Genomic DNA, 18,566 nt, shown 5'->3' with positions numbered 1-18,566 from the left:
TAAAATCTTGTATATGGAGTTGTTGATGTGTACAAACTTTACTTCTAGATCTTTCTGACGTCTCACTGGGCGGGTCTTGTCAATTGCAAGTGTAAAGCCAGGCGCTAGGGGGCGCTCCTTTTTTCCGCAGTAGTTTCTGGAAGCTACCTCATGCTTGCACCATGGAGAAAGTGAGTGTCCTGCTCGTCTCTTCTTCCAACTTGAATTCCCGACATTTTATTCTTATATTATCGACTTTATTTCTCGAGATGGCTTTAGTTACGAATGTTTTCCGGTAGTTTATCTCAAACACGGGCGTCGAGGGATGTACAGTTAAAATGTGCCACCTAGCTAGCATGTTAGCATACACCCTGGTAGTATTGTGCTGTAACCCTTTAGCCGATTTGTTTATAGGGATTAAAAATAATCGCCGATTAATTGTTTTTATATCGGATATTTGTAAGATATGTATCGGTTTTTAAATATTAAGTTTAGGTTTGTGTGTTTTACGCAACGGCGTCTTCGTTGCTTGTTCACGACAAGGTTAGCGCTGTTGAGAAAATACTTTTAATTCTGTTGCTACCATGAAAGTAATGTGAATTATATCAGATATAACATTGTTGTATATCTTAGACGAATAAATAAATAGTGGCTACTTCCGTCTCTTGCCGGTAAATCACTTCTAAGTCATTCCGGAGTTTAACAAATAAGCCATTCTAGTCAGAATACTTGGAATAAAGTACAAGGTCAAATGCTATATTTCTAAATATTTATGACAGTGGTGGTTGGTGTTTGGTTGTTTGTAAATACGACGACAACATGGTAAGGTTAGCAAGTGTCGCTCGCACATGCTGGAGAGTTATTTTTGGTTCCGGAAGATCTTTCTAGATGCACAAAGCGCTGCTGTCATGGCTACAACTGCTTGACGGCAACTCGGGACCCTGAACGCCTCATCAAAAATAAACACGGAACCAATGTAGTTTAAATGTATATTTATATATAAAGGGATGGAAAGGAAACGAAGCACATGTGTAAATCTGTTAAAAATATATACAGAATAATGTTTATAAATTAGTATACGGAAGAGGAAGTGTGACAACTAAGTATGTGGAGGGATACATTTATATAAAAAGAACAGCGTTGATGGCTTTATTGAATTGAATCTGATCTACAGGGATGATAATAATGTATGTGTATGAATACCAGAATCAGAACTTTTAATAGCAGTGTGGTAAACACAATAAAGGATCTTTTTTGTTGTTGTTGTTAAACAGAAAGTGAAACAAGATAACACAAAAAATGAGCAAAAGAAAACAAAACCAAGCATCAATATGATGTAATTAAATGGATATCTGCTTAGTATTAACATATGTATCCTGTATATATTGATTAATATGGATAGTGAGATGAGATATATGTTATGTATTGCTAAGAGGGATTATATAACGTTTTTTTATGGATATTTGTATCAATTTGCTACAAGATTAAGATTTTCATTTTACAATGTTTTGTTGTCTTTATTTGGCTTTAGTTTGTTCTTTTTGTATGTACAAATAAATACTCGTTTTATAAAGGTTTCAAAATTACATAAAATTGATTCATTCATATGTACATTTTAGGAAAAAATGATAAGTAGTAGCAGAAATAGTAGTAGCAAATTGTTTCACCATTTCTTCACAATTTTTGACAAGAGTACTTAACATTTCAATAACTCAAATCATGTCACTTTGAAACACTGTTTAAGTTTAGATAAAAAATATTATTTTAAAAACAAGATTTTTTATTTATGCCTGCAGTCATAAGAGAATTTTCACATCTATAAATAAAAATCTAATTTCTGTTTTTTTGGGGGCAATCCAATGCAAAAAAGGGTGTTTAAATCAATACATATTGCTTTTGGTTTTGTGAATGAATAGACTTTGACATTTCTGTTAACGTAGCAATGTTTTCATAGAGATACAGACTTAATTTAACATATACAGATGATCTTTGGATTGTATAGCTGTTATGGAATGATTATAAAGCTTGTGTTGTTAGGACATAGAACTTTCTGTGTGTTACAAATCGACCTGTATTAATATTCTTATATGTAGCTCTGTAAAATACCTGTCATCGAAGTAAAGGTAAACATTTAATACATATTCAGGGCACGCGCAATAGTAGCATTCCCATTTGTTCATTATCTGTAAATAAAGTTGATGTTACCAAGGGTTAACCTACTATTGGACACTGTCAGCTATGTGAAGGTCAGAGTGATCACAAGAGCTTGTTGAGTGTTGACTGTAAAAGTTTAAAAGCATCCATTTTAAATACAAGTTTAAATGCTCACTTCATCACAAAACCTTTTTTCATTGACATTGTTTAGCCCATATTATGTTAACGGAAGAAAAGTGGCTTTTTTTTTTATTATTTACAAATGTCTCTTTGTGGCCTGCAGGTCTCAGCTTTGAAAGATCAAGGCAACAAAGCTTTGAGCGCTGGAAATATTGAAGAGGCTGTGCGCTGCTACACTGAAGCACTGGCACTCGACCCTTCAAACCATGTCCTTTACAGTAACCGCTCAGCTGCCTATGCCAAGAAAGGCAATTATGAAAATGCTCTGGAGGATGCCTGCCAGACCATCAAGATAAAGCCGGACTGGGGCAAGGTAAGAAAGGCTTTTTGTTTTTATTATGTCAAAAAGTCGTGTTGTTTAATATTCAGGGATCTTTTTATCAGGGTTATTCCCGTAAAGCCGCTGCATTGGAATTCCTTGGCCGTCTAGAGGATGCTAAATCTACATACCATGAGGGCATTCGACAAGAGCCGACCAATCAGCAACTAAAGGAGGGTTTACAGAACATAGAGGCCCGACTTGCAGGTATAGTTTGGCTAATAATTGTCTTTTTGTGCTGTCACACCCAAATGAATGTTTAGTTTTATATCATTCTTGTATTTTTTTTCCTTCCAGAGAAGTCCATGATGAACCCCTTTGCTGTGCCCAATCTGCTTCAAAAGCTAGAAGGTGATTCTCGAACTCGCAAGTACTTGTCCGATCCAAGCTACTTGGAACTGCTGGAACAGCTCAAAAACAGACCCTCGGAGCTGGGCATGTAGGTTCTAATCCATCTGTACTTTATCTCGTTGGTTTGTTAATGCGATTGATCATTAAAAATGGTGTTTATATGGCAGGAGGTTGCAGGATCCCAGAGTAAAGGACACTCTCTCTGTGGTGCTGGGACTGAACTTTTCTGACATGGAGGACGATGATGAGCCGACACCCCCTCCACCTCCTAAACCTAAAGAAACTCAGCCCCCACCGCCGAAAGAGGAAGATCTACCAGAGAACAAGAGAAAGGTTACCTTTCTAAATAAGTCCACGAAAATATATTTTTGATCTTGAGTGCTGATTTTATTTCATTTTTAAAGGCCCTGAAGGAAAAGGAACTCGGCAATGCCGCATATAAGAATAAGGACTTCGAGGTGGCGCTAAAACATTATGAAGAGGCACTTAAACATGAGCCTACCAACATGACCTACATTTCTAATCAAGCAGGTATGTATTCATGCATTGTTTGGCCAAATTATGGCAATAATACTTTTAAAGGGGAACATTTCTGAGTGCAATTATGGGCCAAAGGGCAGCACAGAGCACTCGCCTTTCTTGTAAATCCTTGGTGGATCCCTGCTGAGGATTCCATTGGGGAACTTTAATGCACATGTGGGCAATGATTGAGACATTTGGTGATTGTTATGGTTTAACCATAACAAACTCAATGATGCTTATAAGTACATGTGGTACCAGATCAGCCCAGGTCGAAGGTCACTTACTGATTTTGGTCTTGTATCATCTTACCTGAGGCCGTATGTTCACAAGTTGAAGAGCAGGGTCGAACTGAATAGTGATCACCATCTGGTGGTGAATTGGTTCCAATGACACGAGATCCCCCTGGATCTCGGGGAAACCAACACGTATTGAACTGGGCTCATCTCTGGGGGATCCCACTTACACCTCCCGTGGGGCTTTTTCTTGCCCCGCTTTGCAAGTGTGGGACATTGGACCAGAATAGTGGATGATCAAAGAACAAGGTTGTTGTCTGGAGGTCAACAGTGTCTCTAGAGGCCGCAACTCATGCCCACCCTTGACCACAGATCATAGAACAGGGTTCCTGTAGATCTTTTAAATACAAGTATAATATTATGTCTAAATTGGCATTTTCAAAAGTCAAAAATGTGTAAAATGCATGAAAAGTAGAACTGACTCAACTATACAGCGGTTCATGCAACAACAGAAAGGAACGTTTTCTTTGGGAAACATGAGGAAGGTGTAAATTCAACAGAAAATGCACTGTTTAATGAACAATTAAAATGTGTGTCTATACAGCTGTCTACTTTGAGAAGGCAGAGTTTGACAAGTGCCGAGAACTCTGCGAGAAGGCGATCGTAGTTGGCAGAGAGAACCGTGAAGACTACAGACAAATTGCAAAGTAAGTCTATCAATGTTGTATGCAGTATTGAGGCTTTCCTGTGAATACTTGATCTATTTCATTGAATTGAGTCTATAATAAATGACAACCCTAAATAAAATGGATATAAAATAAAAGTAATATATTTTATGTACAAATGTGTACTGCAGTTTTTTTGTTTTATGTTTCAACCTTTATATATATAAATTATTACTAACTAAAAAAAAATTAATCAGTACAGTAAGCACTGTTAGATAAAAGATCATGTTTTTTCTCAACAAAGTCGTGCTCCTTCTCCAGGGCTTTAGCTAGGATCGGTAACGCCTACTTCAAAGAGGGAAAAAACAAAGAGGCAGTCCAGTATTTCAACAAGAGTTTGACCGAGCATCGCACACCAGATGTCCTGAAGAAGTGTCAGCAGGTATGTGTGCATCTTCTATGTTCCGTGCATTGTTCTGGTCTGCAACTACAACATCTGCAAGAAGCTCCTCTGCATGTTCTACCAGTCTGTGGTGGCCAGTGTCCTGTTTTATGCTGTGGAAATGTGTCCAAGAGGAGTGTCAACGGGTTGGACAGGTTGATCAGAAAGGCTGGCTGTGTGGTTGGAATGAAGCTGGACTCACTGGTGACAGTTGCTGAGAGGAGATCACTGAACAAACTACTGTCCATCATGGATGATGACAGTCATCCTCTGAACACTGTCATCAGTGAGCAGAGAAGCAGATGGAGCATAAATGCTCCTCCCATGATGCAACACTAATAGACTCAGGGACTCATTCATTCCTCGTGCTATTAGATTGTATAATTCTAAGTTTGGGGGCAGGAGTGGAGTGAAAGTATCATGATGTTTTATGTTAATCTTTGTATCCTTTGTCTTTGTTATTTTTCTTTGATCTATGTTCTTTATCTTTAGACTTGGATTGTATCATCTTGTTCTTTCTCTTTATTTCTCTTAGTTCTTGTTATTATTTTATTTTTATTTTGTTTATGAATAATTGCTGTATTGTTGTAGCAAATTGGAAAAAATAAAGTTCTACCTACCTATACAAACATTTTTAATGCATCAGCAGAAATGTGTAGAAAAAAAGGACACTTGAAATGTACAAGTTTCCCATAAGTCTCGTATAATGATTTTAATGACAACTGTTCTCTCCTTCAGGCGGAGAAGATTCTGAAAGAGCAAGAGAAAATTGCCTATATCAACCCGGACTTGGCTCTGGAGGAGAAGAGCAAAGGCAACGATTCTTTCCAAATGGGTAGATGTTCAGTTTATTTCATTCAGAATTTGATTTCAAAACTTGTAAATGTAATATTAACTGAGTTTTTCGCTCCATGCAGGAGACTACCCGTCAGCCATGAGACATTACAGTGAAGCCATCAAGAGAAACCCACGTGACGCCAAACTCTTCAGTAACAGAGCAGCTTGCTACACAAAGCTGTTGGAGTTTCAACTTGCGCTGAAGGTTACACTCTTTCAGTTTCCTACGATTAATATATTATTCTAGCTGCTCTAAATTGATGCTGTTTGTTTGCAGGATTGTGAAGAGTGCATTCAACTTGAACCCACGTTCAGTGAGTCCAGCATTTTGTTTCCAGTTTGTGCATTATAAAGCTAATGATGTGTTCTCTGATCTGTTCACAGTCAAAGGATATACGCGCAAAGGAGCCGCTTTGGAGGCCATGAAGGACTTTACGAAAGCCATGGATGTGTACCAGAAGGCATTGGAGCTCGATTCCAATTCAAAGGTATTAAACATTTATACAAAATTCGTGGAATGTAGGATTTAAAACGACATTTGTGTCTTCCAGGAAGCAACAGAAGGCTTGCAGCGCTGCATGGTCAGTCAGACCATGAGGAACGACACCCCAGAGGAGGTGAAGCAGCGGGCCATGGGGGACCTAGAGGTGCAGCAGATCATGTCCGACCCTGCCATGCGCATGATCCTCGAGCAGATGCAGAAGGATCCTCAGGCTCTAAGCGAGTATGTCACACCTTTTTAATGTTGAATGCATTACTTGAGTTGAATTCAATTCTAACCATTTCTTACCTTTGATCCTCAGCCACCTGAAGAATCCTGTGATTGCCCAGAAGATTCAAAAACTCATCGATGTGGGACTGATAGCTATTCGTTGATGACACACAAGACTTGTGGAAAAAATACGAAAACAAATCAACAGTGGAACAAATAAGAAATACCCTCCAAATTGTTCCACGTATCATTCTTGCCTTCAGATTCAAAGTTTAAATGTTCTACATTTCTTAGATTCACATAGACTTTGTATGTTTTTTTTTTTCTATTACTTTCCTTCTGACTGTAATGTAAGTGAACTGGGGTTATTTCTGAATGAACATGTATTAAACAAAACTGCAGCAAATCGACCCACTTTTGAGGTGAGAGAGATATATAATGGGTTCATTGTCTGGTTTACATCAAAGACGTCTGGCGGGAGGTAATGGAAAATAATTTACACGCATTGTATTAAAATTATCCGGCCCATCTCTTTAAAGCTCGACTAAAACACATGGTGCTTAAAAACAGTCTTATTTGTGTTTTTTTTTTTATAAATGTGAAATGGTGTGTAGAAGTCCCTGGAGTGCATTTGCATCTGAAATGTGAACAATATAGAAATTGGGATCATTTTAATCTGAAAATAAGATTTTTTTTTTTTTCTTCATATTTCACTACTCGGAACCATCATAAATAAAAGATCTGCTGGTCTTTCCTAAGGTAAACAAACATTTGAGGTGACAGATAAATAAATGAAAGCTTTTCACATCGATTTCCCATCAGGTTAATTCAACCAACCGATAAAATGATTTATTGATTTATATTTGTCAATGTTATAAATAAAGTTCTATCCATCCATATCAATATTAGAACCCGGACGATTATTTTTACAGAACAAGCCCCGCCTACTATGCTTGCTCACGTGACTTACCCGTCGCCCAGGCTGTTGAAATAGCATCCTGGTGCTAGCACTTTGCTAACAACGGTCAAAAGTACCGTTTTTTTTTTACATTTTAAAGGAAACGATTCACCTGCTACACTCAAGTCGAGACGAACGAGATAAGGGACCCTTTGTACTCGCATTTTGCGGCACGACCGAGGGACTGAATTTGGGGGAAAACCAGCAATATATTGACAACTTGTGCGCTAACTAGCATAACAAAGTTTGACGCTATACCATACGGTAGCTTGTTGGTAAATCGTAAATCTTTTCACGGCATCCTTCCGTGGAAGTCATTTATCTGGTTGAAATGTTGGTTTCGATGTCAGCTGTGTAGTTAGTGCCATGGCTTCTGTTAACATGCGACAATAACGTTTACAACGATTTAGCGGCTAATGCTAACAGTCTCAACAACTCCAGTCAAACTCATCGCGTTGTCACTATTTGGCATCTTCTTATTTTAATCCAAAAAAAACGGGCGACTTTAAATAAATAACAGTGTTTTTAATTTCGAGATTTGTAGATGTGTTATTCGGTGCCATGAATAATGTAAACACGAGATTAAAAACGGGGATTAATGCTGGTGTATTGTTTTTAGCGAGCACATCTGTCTGCTTGGTTTCATTGTCCCTGATGATGCACCTACTATAGATTTTTTTAAACGGATATCATATTGGAAAACACATAAGACATTTGGGTACTTGTTGATCGAGGACGAAGTGAAATAATAGATAGAAAAAATGCCGGGTGACACGTCTGATAGCAGCGATGATTCCGACTCGAGATCCAGTGAAAGAGCCCGGACCGTCGAACACCAGATCACCGATGGTAAGTCATGTCATCAGAACACATGAAAACGTATATACTTGTTCCATAAAACGATTGTATTGTCCAGATTTGGGCGAGATGTTGAACGTATGTATTAGTCATCTAATGACACATTGACCATTAGATTTAGAAGACGTTTCACTTGGATCTCATTTATAGAACTAGAGGTAAAGTCTGCAATTCTACTCTCCATGAACATCCTTATAGTCTGGAAGAGTAACATTTAGGTGAGCAACTACCTGTGGACACCACTTGGCAGTGCACTTGAGTTAGCTAGCTGCTAAATAATAGTTCTACCAGTCTGTGGTGGCCAGTGTTCTGTTTTATGCTGTGGTGTGTTGGGGTGGGAATGTGTCCAAGAGGAGTGTCAACAGGTTGGACAGATTGATCAGAAAGGCTTGGCATGAAGCTGGACTCACTGGTGACAGTTGCTAAGAGGAGATCATTGAACAAACTACTGTCCATCATGGATGATGACAGTCATCCTCTCAACACTGTCATCAGTGAGCAGAGAAGCAGAATGAGTGCATGAATATTCGCTCCTTCCCAGGTACAAAACAAATAGACTCAAGGACTCATTCATTCCTCGGGCTATTGAATTGTAGGGGGTGGAGTAAAAGTATCATGATGTTCTGTTCTATGGTAGTCTTTGTATCCTTTGTCTTTGTTCTTTTTCTTTGATCTATGTTCTTTATCTTTATCTTTAGACTTAGATTGTATCATCTTGGCTGTGGCTAATTGGAAAAAAACAATTATCAATAAAGTTCTACCTAACCTATAATAAATTAAAATGTTTTGCTAGATTGGCCTTCACTCAAGCAGCATATCTCACTAGACATATCTGTTTATAGTTAATTAATTCACGCAAGTATTCCTTTAACTATGGTCATTTTCCTCCCACTCTAGCCAACTTTACAGGTCACACAGAGAAAGTTGGCATGGAAAACTTCGAGCTGCTGAAAGTCCTGGGCACTGGAGGTAATTTAGTATTGAGCAATGCATTACTGGACAATATGTATCCTGTCCTGGCCAACAGGCCGGTTTAAGAAAATCTAATAACCATCTTATATATTTTTTAATGTTCCTTTGTTCATTTATTTGATTTATTTTGTTCAAAACAACATGTCAGCAAGGTTAAACCATGGCACTTTTGCAGTTTAAAGTGTATAATATAATGTTTTATAGCTCAGGAATACATCTTCTAATCACTATCTTTATCTTTTTCTCTAAAAAGATAAAGATATCTTTGTTGATATTGTGTTTATTAGTTAATTATTTACGTATTGTTGATTATATTTTTTTTTTGTTGATTATTAATCTTTTTTTATGTTTTGCATCGTGGGTCTGAGATGACTAAAATTTAATCTATGCTGTATGTCTTGCATACATGTATATTTGACAAATAAAAGAACTTAAACTTGAACTTAAAAATAGTATGCGAATTCTCCCAGAAAATAACACAATTGACACAAAGTGTTTCTATTATATTCAGTTGATTCACACCTTTTCTCACTTGTCCTTTTGTCTGCATCTGTCCTTTTGCTTATCCTAACTTAAATCCTTTTTTATAGCTTATGGAAAAGTGTTTTTGGTGAGAAAAACAAGCGGCCATGATGCAGGTCAACTATATGCCATGAAGGTAAAAATGAATAAATGGTTTGTGTGAAATGGATGACTATGAAAAAAAAATGCTCTACACTTCAGGTTTTGAAAAAAGCCGCGATTGTCCAAAAGGCGAAAACTACAGAGCACACTCGCACTGAAAGGCAGGTGCTGGAGCACATACGCCAATCACCCTTTCTGGTCACACTCCATTATGCGTTCCAGACTCAGAGCAAGCTGCATCTCATCCTCGGTGAGTAGTTCGACTCCTGTACTTTCAGTCTGTGCCTGCTAATGGCATATGTCATGTTGTGGTTGCGTTTGTGTAAATGCAGACTATGTGAGTGGAGGGGAGATGTTCACACATTTGTACCAGCGGGATCACTTTCCAGAAGAAGCGGTGCGGATATATATTGGGGAAATAATCCTCGCCCTGGAGCATCTGCACAAAGTGAGTGAAGCCAATATTTCAAAAAGAGATTCATTCTGTATTGTATTTACAGTAAACTCACGCTTGTCAATCTTTCTGATTCTGTGGTAACTTGAATGGTTTTTTTTAGATTCTTTAATGAATGCCGAAAAGTACGAGTGATTTCTTTGACCTCTTCTCCACAGCTTGGGATTGTTTACAGAGACATCAAGTTGGAAAACATTCTTCTCGACAGTGAAGGACATATCGTTTTGACAGACTTTGGGCTCAGCAAAGAGTTTCTGGAGGAGGAGGTTCGTATCGTTTGTGCTTAAAGACATTTGGGTCCTTTGTCAACACAGACTTGGATTACATGTCCTTATCTTCTTTTCTCAGAAGGAAAGAACATACTCGTTTTGCGGAACTATTGAGTACATGGCGCCTGAAATCATCAGGGGGAAGACGGGACATGGCAAGGTAAACCATGACGTGAAAAGTTTATTCTTTTAACCCAATCTTTTTATATATAAAGTCAATCTTTGACTTTTTTGTTTCCTAGTCTGTAGATTGGTGGAGTCTGGGGATCTTGATGTTTGAGCTGCTGACAGGAGCATCTCCTTTTACCTTGGAGGGAGAGAGAAACTCCCAGAGCGAGGTGTCAAAGTGAGTTTTCATCTCTCCACTGTGTTTACAATATGTCTAAGTCAGAAAGCAAGTTTTATTCTTTGCATTTGTTTTGGGGGTCAAGTTCCTTTACCCAATTATAAAACCGTATTAATTAAGAAGGTTGTAAAGTATATGGATTTTCGAAAGCCGTATATTTTGGACAAGAATTTCCTTTTTGTATCTTGGCAGGTCAATAAAATTAAATATCTTGTCTCCATCAATCTTTCTCAGACGTATTTTACGTTGTGATCCACCATTTCCATCCATGATCGGGCATACTGCTCAGGACCTGCTGAAGAGACTGCTGGTGAAGGATCCTCACAGGAGGCTTGGCTCTGGACCCAGAGGAGCAGAGGACATAAAGAAACATCTGTTTTTCAAGGTGACTATAAACAACCGTTTGTCTCTCTTTTGATAGGAAATAATTCTATGTTCTCTCCCCTCCTCCCACCAGGGTTTAAACTGGGAAGATCTGGCCAAGAAGAAAGTTTCCTCTCCATTCAAGCCGGAGTTGAAGAGTGAACTCGACACGGGCAACTTCGCAGAGGAGTTCACTGGGATGGATCCGGTCTATTCTCCAGCCAGCACACCCCCAAGCACTGACAGATTATTTCAGGTAATTAGAACCTGCTGGAAAACAAGTTCATCTGTTGACTTAAACAGGCACTTTTTAATCTCTGCTCTTATTTATTATAGATCTTATAAGTTGCCAAGTTCTATTCTCAATTCATTTAATTATTTTTCATTGTATTCAGGGCTACTCTTTCATTGCCCCCTCGATACTGTTTAATAAAAATGCTGTGATGGGAGACTTCGTGGAGTCGCAGGTTCGTGCCGATCGACCCGGATCAGCTTCTGTCCGACGCAGTGCAATGTTACAGGTATGATTGCAACAACATGAACATTGTGGTGTAAAAATAATGTAGTCCCAGGAAATCGAGGTATATATTACAATTTGGGATTTTTATTTTGTAATTAAAATGACATCCTTTCGCTTATGTGAGATTGGGTCGCAGGGGCAGCACATAAAGTGACTAGGCCCGGACTCTCTCTCTTTCCACAAACCCTAATTACTTTATTGTCAACTGAGATAAATAATTTCTTCAAGATGTCCATCATTTAAGTTTACTGAAATAATGCAGAAAACATGCAAACTTTCCGGAGATGTTGACAATTGTAAGAATTTTGCACAAGTGTGCTTTTAGGGGGTTTCCTATGGATGTATATCAGTGCCATCAGTATGTTGGAGTGGTGAATTTTAAATGTGTTTATTTCAATAAAAAAAAAGGATTATTTCAAAATTGAAAGATTTTTTCTAATTAAAAAAATTTAACAACTTCAAAAAACGATGAATACAAATGTTGGTACTATTATATCAACATTTATATATTTAATTAAAAAGGCTACACATTCAATGTGAATACGATGTTGAATTCAGGGGAAAAAAATAAACCTTTTTAAATTATTATAATAAGAATATAAAAAAAATCTATGATTAATATTCCGCCTTTCCAAAGCATTTTATTTGTCCCTAACTTCGTTTATTTCATATCTTTGCAGGAATCACAGTTTTTCCAACACTACGAGCTTTGTCTCCAGGGGGCGCCATTGGGCGAGGGTAGTTTCTCCGTGTGCAGGAAGTGCAAACACAAGCAAAGTGGGAGCGAATATGCTGTCAAGATCGTCAGCCGCAGGTTAGTGTGTAGATCTAAATTGATGCCATATATATATATATATATATATATATATTTATATATATATATAATAAATAAATAAATAATTTGGATGTTTGTCAGTATTTTAAAATGTTTATTAAAAGTTATGTAACAATAATCTGACTCTTGTAGGATGGAGGCGAACACACAGAGGGAGATTGCTGCACTGAGGCAGTGTGAGTCTCATCCAAATATCGTCAAGTTGCACGACGTCTACACTGATCAGGTACGACCGACGAGTGTCCTCACAGAGTATATTCAATACATTATAGTTTGAAAAAAAACAACAACCCAGTTTCTGTTTCTTTCTTCAGTTTCACACGTACCTGGTGATGGAGCTCCTTCGTGGAGGCGAGCTGCTCGAGCGGATCAAGAAGAAGAAATTGTTTGGTGAAGCAGAGGCCAGTCAGCTGTTACAAAGTCTCGTCTCCGCCGTCAGCTTCATGCACGAAGCAGGAGTGGTTCATCGGGACCTCAAACCCGAGGTGCGAAGATTTTTCTTTTGTGTTCAGGGGGCATGAAAAATAAAAGCTGTTTTTTAATCTTTCAGAATGTGCTTTTTGCGGATGAGGGCGAGGGCGCGGTGCTGAAAGTCATCGATTTCGGGTTCGCCCGGCTCTGTCCAGCTGGCAGCGCCCCTCTCCAGACGCCTTGCTTCACATTACAGTACGCCGCGCCCGAACTGTTCGAGAGCGCGGGGTACGATAAAGCTTGCGACCTCTGGAGCCTCGGGGTCATCCTGGTAATTAAAAAGCGCAGATTCCGCAACATCCGCACTCCCTGTACTGCTGCACTAATCACGGGAAACTTTGCTGGCGCCAGTACACCATGCTGTCGGGACAGGTGCCGTTCCTGAGCGAGCAGTTGGGGATGACCTCGTCGTACGCCGCCGACATCATGCAGAAGATTAAAGAGGGAGATTTCTCATTGGAAGGGGAGGCTTGGAAGGGCGTGTCCGAGGACGCAAAGGAGCTCGTCAAAGGTTTGATATTTTAAGTTACATGAGACCCTCCATGAATGTAGATGTATTTAACTACACAAGATGTTGTTGTTAATGTGTGAGAAGATGTGTCTTATAATCCAGTACGAGTGTTCGCCATATCGCAGTTTACCTTCTGCGATCTCGTTATTTTGTTGATTTTCTATTTGCATTTTTCATTCATTATAGGATTCCCAAAAGACAAGGCTACAAGACGATTGGTAGTTTTATTACTTAATTTAGAAACTGATGTACAAACAACGCCAAAACACAGACACGCTGTCCTTGTCTCAGCTTCATGACACCTTCACTTACCTACTGATGTAAAACCCTGAACCTAAGCACTAAGTCAGGGGTCCCCTATCCTTTTTTTTCCACCACAGACCTGTTTAATGTCAGACAAGATTGTGCAGACCACAAGTACCATTTCAGTCAGGGCACTTCCTACATGATGACAACACACGCCACAAACGCTTACGTCTCTTCAAAAGCGTTTTTTATGAGTAAAAACATATAAAACATATAGAAAGTGTCCTTCAATCGCACAATTGAAGTTTCACTAATCAAAAGTTTTTTTAAAGACGTTAGCATTTGCAACGTGTGATCTCACCACGTAGGAAGTGTCCGGACCAAAATAGTGGGCTGGAAAATGGCGGTGCGACCAGAGCTGGGCGATGAGGCGTGTGGTGGATAAATACAAAAATGATAAGACCAGCGTAAAACTGTTCATTGTATGTTCAGTATAATAACAATACACCTGAACCCACTGTGAACTCTTTATCAACTTTATTTACAGCGTACTCGTAACAAAACCCAGAAAGTAACATTCACTCTTCCCCTCTGTTGTCTTTATCATGCTCTCTGGTCGCTCTGGTAACGTGTAAACATACCTTCAAAATAAAATGATAAAGGTAAAATACCGATGCACCATGAAACGAGTATAAAGTGCATGTTTTACTCACCATAACACCGCTAACATATCACAGGACCCAGATGTGAGAAGAGAATACGGTAACTTTTCAAAATAAAACATAGAGACTCGGATAAAAAAAACAAAAAAACATTTTTTAAATCCTTTCCTTGCGGCCTGGTACCTATGGACCCACGGACCGGTACTGTATGGTTGGGGGCCCCTGCACTAAGTGATAAATTAATGTTCAGTCTGGTATGTACAAAAAGAGGAAAACGTATTATAAAGGTGGGGACGCAGCACTATCCGAGGAGCTGTAATAGATTTTATAGAGCGAGGGATCATTAAGCGTTTCATATTATTTAAATCGTAATCAGAATATATTATTGCCAGTGTTTTAAACACAACTTTTAGGCAGTGTCAGTACAGAATAAAGGACTGAAAAAAGATAACACAGAACCAAGCACAAAATGATGTAGGTTTGGTGAGAAGGTTAAAAAATGTTAATGACGGTTTGAATATTTTTGATTGAAGTCTTGTTTTCAATAATCTAAATTAAATTAAAAACAAATCAATCTGACATTTAAATCTCCAATTCCCTTCATTATTCTGATGTCACTGACATAAATGAGGTTAACTAGATCCACGGTCGCTATTTTGTCTCTTTAAGAAAGTGGCTCCATCATCTTCTTATTACTAAGACTGTGAAGTCAGCGATCACTTATCTCTTTCTTTAAAAACACAGGCTTGCTGACCGTGGATCCGGAGCGGCGTCTCAAGCTCTCGGATCTGAAAGAGAACAGTTGGCTGCAGGGCGGCGCCTCCATGTCCACCACTCCCCTGTGCACTCCAGACGTCCTCGAGTCCAGCGGGCCGACCGTGCGCACCTACGTCAACGCCACCTACAAGGTACGACTTCGGAACCAGCGAGTCCGAAGGATCGCGGCTAAACCCAACGACTTGTTTTTTTTTCCTCCTCCAGGCGTTCAACCGCGGGAAGAGAGAGGGATTCTTCCTGAAGAGCGTCGACAACGCGCCGCTGGCCAAACGACGGAAGCTGAAGATGACGAGCACAGGTGTCGAGAACCGCTGGAGTTCCTCCTCTTCCTCCTCCTCCTCTTCCTCCTCCGCTTCTGCGACGCCCTCCAAAGTGCAGACGAAACAAACTGTGACTCCAAAGGAAAGTTAGCGTCAATGTCGTGGAAAAGAAGGGAACACAAAAAAAAAAAAGAAAAACAGTATTCGTCTGAATCACAGTCACAAAAAAAAAATATTCCGACTAAAACCGACTCCGGTTCGGTTGAGAGTCGCGGGAACTCCTGCCTCCTCTCTCAAGGCCCTGTAAATATTACAAAAAGTGCAACAAATATCCAGTATTTTCTTATTTTCGCGAGAGAGGAGCTTAATGAACGAAACATTTCGATGTTAAACGGAAGGGACAGATAGAGCCATACATTAACAGAAGCCATACACGCAGTGAGCCGACAAATCAACAAACATAAACCCACGGATGAAGTTGTTTCTCTTATAACCATCGATCATGTTGACGCAAGTGTACATTTGTGCATATTAAGGATAATGAAAAAGAAAGTATTTAGATATGTACGATTAAACAGAAGAGTCACGTTTGATGTTGACTAGTCAGCATTTTAATATGAGGGTATGAACAGTGATTTCTGCTGAGGCGCCAAGCACGTAGTAGGTCAATCAGATGGGGACGAGTCTAATGTTAGTGGAGAGTCAAAATGGCGGATGGGAGCGGAAGGATCATTGTATAAAAAAAAAGAAGTGTTGGACCATCAGATCCTTCAGTGGATCCACTTAGATTTTCTTGGTCGTCGTCTTGTTCAAAGTCTCCTCAGTTTAAGATCTGGGCTCTGATTGGTTAACCAGGATTTTTCTTGTCAAACTTGAGTGTTCTACTACTGATTGTAAAGTCGTGAGAAACACATGGGAGATTCAAACCAGGTTACACCAAATGTTTTTTAAATATGCATTGCCTTCACACGTAAACGGGTCGCAACTCTATCGTTTATCTGGAGGCAAAACAAACTTTCACGAGGCGCGTTCGTCGTTCGTGCTTCTGAACCCCGAGCTCGCTTTAAATCAACCGCGAGCGACTCGACGTCATTCCATGATTGCTACGGTAATTGCCCATAAATAATCATTCATTCTTTACCATTTTTTTTTTTTAAACGTCCTAATTCCAAGGAGTAAACGTAAGAAAATGACAAAAGCTTCAGCTTTTTTTAAAAAAAAGAAAAGTTTTTGTATTGTTTTGTCTACACAATATACTTTTATATTACTCCATGAATAAGCATGAAAATCTAAACATATCAGGAATAACTTCACATATCAGACGATGGATGAGATAAAAGCAGTTTGTAGAAAAAAAAAAGGATGAACTGTTTCTCCTCGCAGTAACCGCGCAGGCTTGATGTGTTCTCTACTGCCACCTCCTGGATGCGACCTGTCGGGTTGACCAATAACGATTACAGTCCAAAAAAAATGTACATTTCTTGTTACTTTCTCTTTTTCCATTCGAGCAGTTTTTTCTGAACGCACATCTGTCATTGAATCTAAGAACCGCTCAAATATTTACTCGCTTGTCGAGAAAGACGGCGACGAGACGTTGAACCCGTTTTGTCGCGGTCAAAGTATCGTCAAACGGCGTTGCAGAAGGATGTCGTCACACCGATGTAACGTTCACTGACAACACTAAGTGTGCTTCTCCGGGTGGCGTCCTGTCAAATGTCTTGTCCGCGGTAAAAGCTGTAAATGATTTCACTGCATTTTAAACAATTCTCTTACTGCAATGATGTCTCAATATATTTTTTACGTTTGTGTTGCACACTTTGTCGAAATCCATTTTAGCTTTAAAAAGGTGCTTTTCTTGTATTTATTACACATGATTGCTTTTGATTATGTGGTTCGTTTTTGGGAAACTTATTGAAATTTTTTCGCACGTGTTCCGACAAAACCACCCGCGAGTGTTGGACGTTTGTTTACCTTATGATTCTGCACCAATTGAAAGTGTAATTACTGTATGTTTTGTTTTTCTCTTTGTCCTCGTTTTGACGGTCGCCATTTTGTTTGTGCTTTGAAACTTCAAGTGCTTTAATCTTGTGTTTTGTTGGTTTTTTTTCTTAAGGATTTTACTATTTTTAATGAGATGCACTGTCACTGATCTCGGAAGTGAGATGTTCTTTTTAGGGGTTGGTGCAAAAAGAATAATAATAAAAAAAAAAGGATAAAGCGGCTCTTTCTTTCTTTCTTGTCCTTTTTTTTTTTAATTCGAGAGCTTCCAGAGCTCTCATTAGTGCTGACATTTATCAAGGGTAAAGCGTCACGGCTGGATTATTTATATTTATATCCTTTTTGTTTATCACATCGCGGCAGCAATAAACCGCCTCATCAATATTAATAGTGGAGGATGATCTGAAACTCGATTTAAATATATTGTTTCCTTAAATAAACAGCATTGATAATAAAGACAACAGACAGGTTTATTTCCTGGAGAAATAAATGTGACAAATGTTTCAGAAAACCACCACAAATAAACAAGACAAATGATTTTTGGTGGCTCGAGACGTTATTGTCGTCGAATATTTTCTTACTCTCTGTATGTAATGCGTTCTTTGTACCGATAGGGGGACTGTGGTCAAGTTCCTGCATGATCTCAGTTCCCAGTTTGATTAATTCCCACTTGCTAACATGACATCATGTCATTATTCTCCGAAACGACTCGTGAAGCTGTATTGTGCGAGACTGTGTTCGGAATTTAATGTCACGCGTTCTCGACAAAGACAGCGTCGGGAAGAGACGGAACAGGGACAGTGAAGGACATTTGTGGTCAACGACCTTCATTAAGCTGGACATGTCACTTATTTGCTCTTTTTTTACTGGTTTAAAACCTTGTTCCGAGAACAAACAAAACACGGAAGTTAATTTATTCTCTGCTTGTATTAATAATTAATATATTAACTCTAATTTTTTGATTGTATTTCTGGAAGTTTCGGTTTCAGGTTTGTCTTTGTCAAGATGATGCTAGTGCCTTATTTTGGACACGCCCACTTCACCTTTG

General features: G+C 39.0%; 2 protein-coding genes across 2 annotated transcripts; both read left to right on the top strand.

Annotated features, from left to right (window-relative positions):
- The first annotated feature begins 83 nt into the window (after positions 1–83).
- Positions 84–6,963, top strand: stip1 (stress-induced phosphoprotein 1). The gene is made up of 14 exons (XM_087808268.1): positions 84–170; positions 2,417–2,626; positions 2,698–2,839; positions 2,930–3,071; positions 3,151–3,316; positions 3,388–3,514; positions 4,343–4,445; positions 4,725–4,845; positions 5,584–5,680; positions 5,763–5,887; positions 5,960–5,996; positions 6,067–6,170; positions 6,234–6,406; positions 6,486–6,963. The coding sequence occupies exons 1-14, from the start codon at positions 162–164 to the stop codon at positions 6,556–6,558; spliced, it is 1,629 nt and encodes a 542-aa protein (XP_087664394.1). The 5' UTR covers positions 84–161; the 3' UTR covers positions 6,559–6,963.
- Positions 6,964–7,378: 415 nt separating this feature from the next.
- Positions 7,379–17,742, top strand: rps6ka4 (ribosomal protein S6 kinase A4). Its single transcript, XM_087808267.1, has 18 exons — positions 7,379–8,201; positions 9,108–9,179; positions 9,773–9,840; positions 9,906–10,056; positions 10,139–10,254; positions 10,419–10,526; positions 10,609–10,689; positions 10,772–10,875; positions 11,110–11,260; positions 11,333–11,494; positions 11,634–11,759; positions 12,439–12,572; positions 12,726–12,819; positions 12,908–13,078; positions 13,144–13,335; positions 13,416–13,575; positions 15,228–15,391; positions 15,465–17,742. Exons 1-18 carry the CDS (start codon positions 8,114–8,116, stop codon positions 15,669–15,671), a joined length of 2,349 nt encoding a protein of 782 aa, XP_087664393.1. The 5' UTR covers positions 7,379–8,113; the 3' UTR covers positions 15,672–17,742.
- Positions 17,743–18,566: the final 824 nt, after the last annotated feature.

Source organism: Callionymus lyra, chromosome 14 (genome assembly GCF_982586985.1).
Source record: "Callionymus lyra chromosome 14, fCalLyr1.hap1.1, whole genome shotgun sequence".
NCBI classification, from domain to species: domain Eukaryota; kingdom Metazoa; phylum Chordata; class Actinopteri; order Syngnathiformes; family Callionymidae; genus Callionymus; species Callionymus lyra.
Note: the sequence above shows the minus strand (reverse complement) of the source record. Positions and strands in the feature narration are given on the sequence as shown.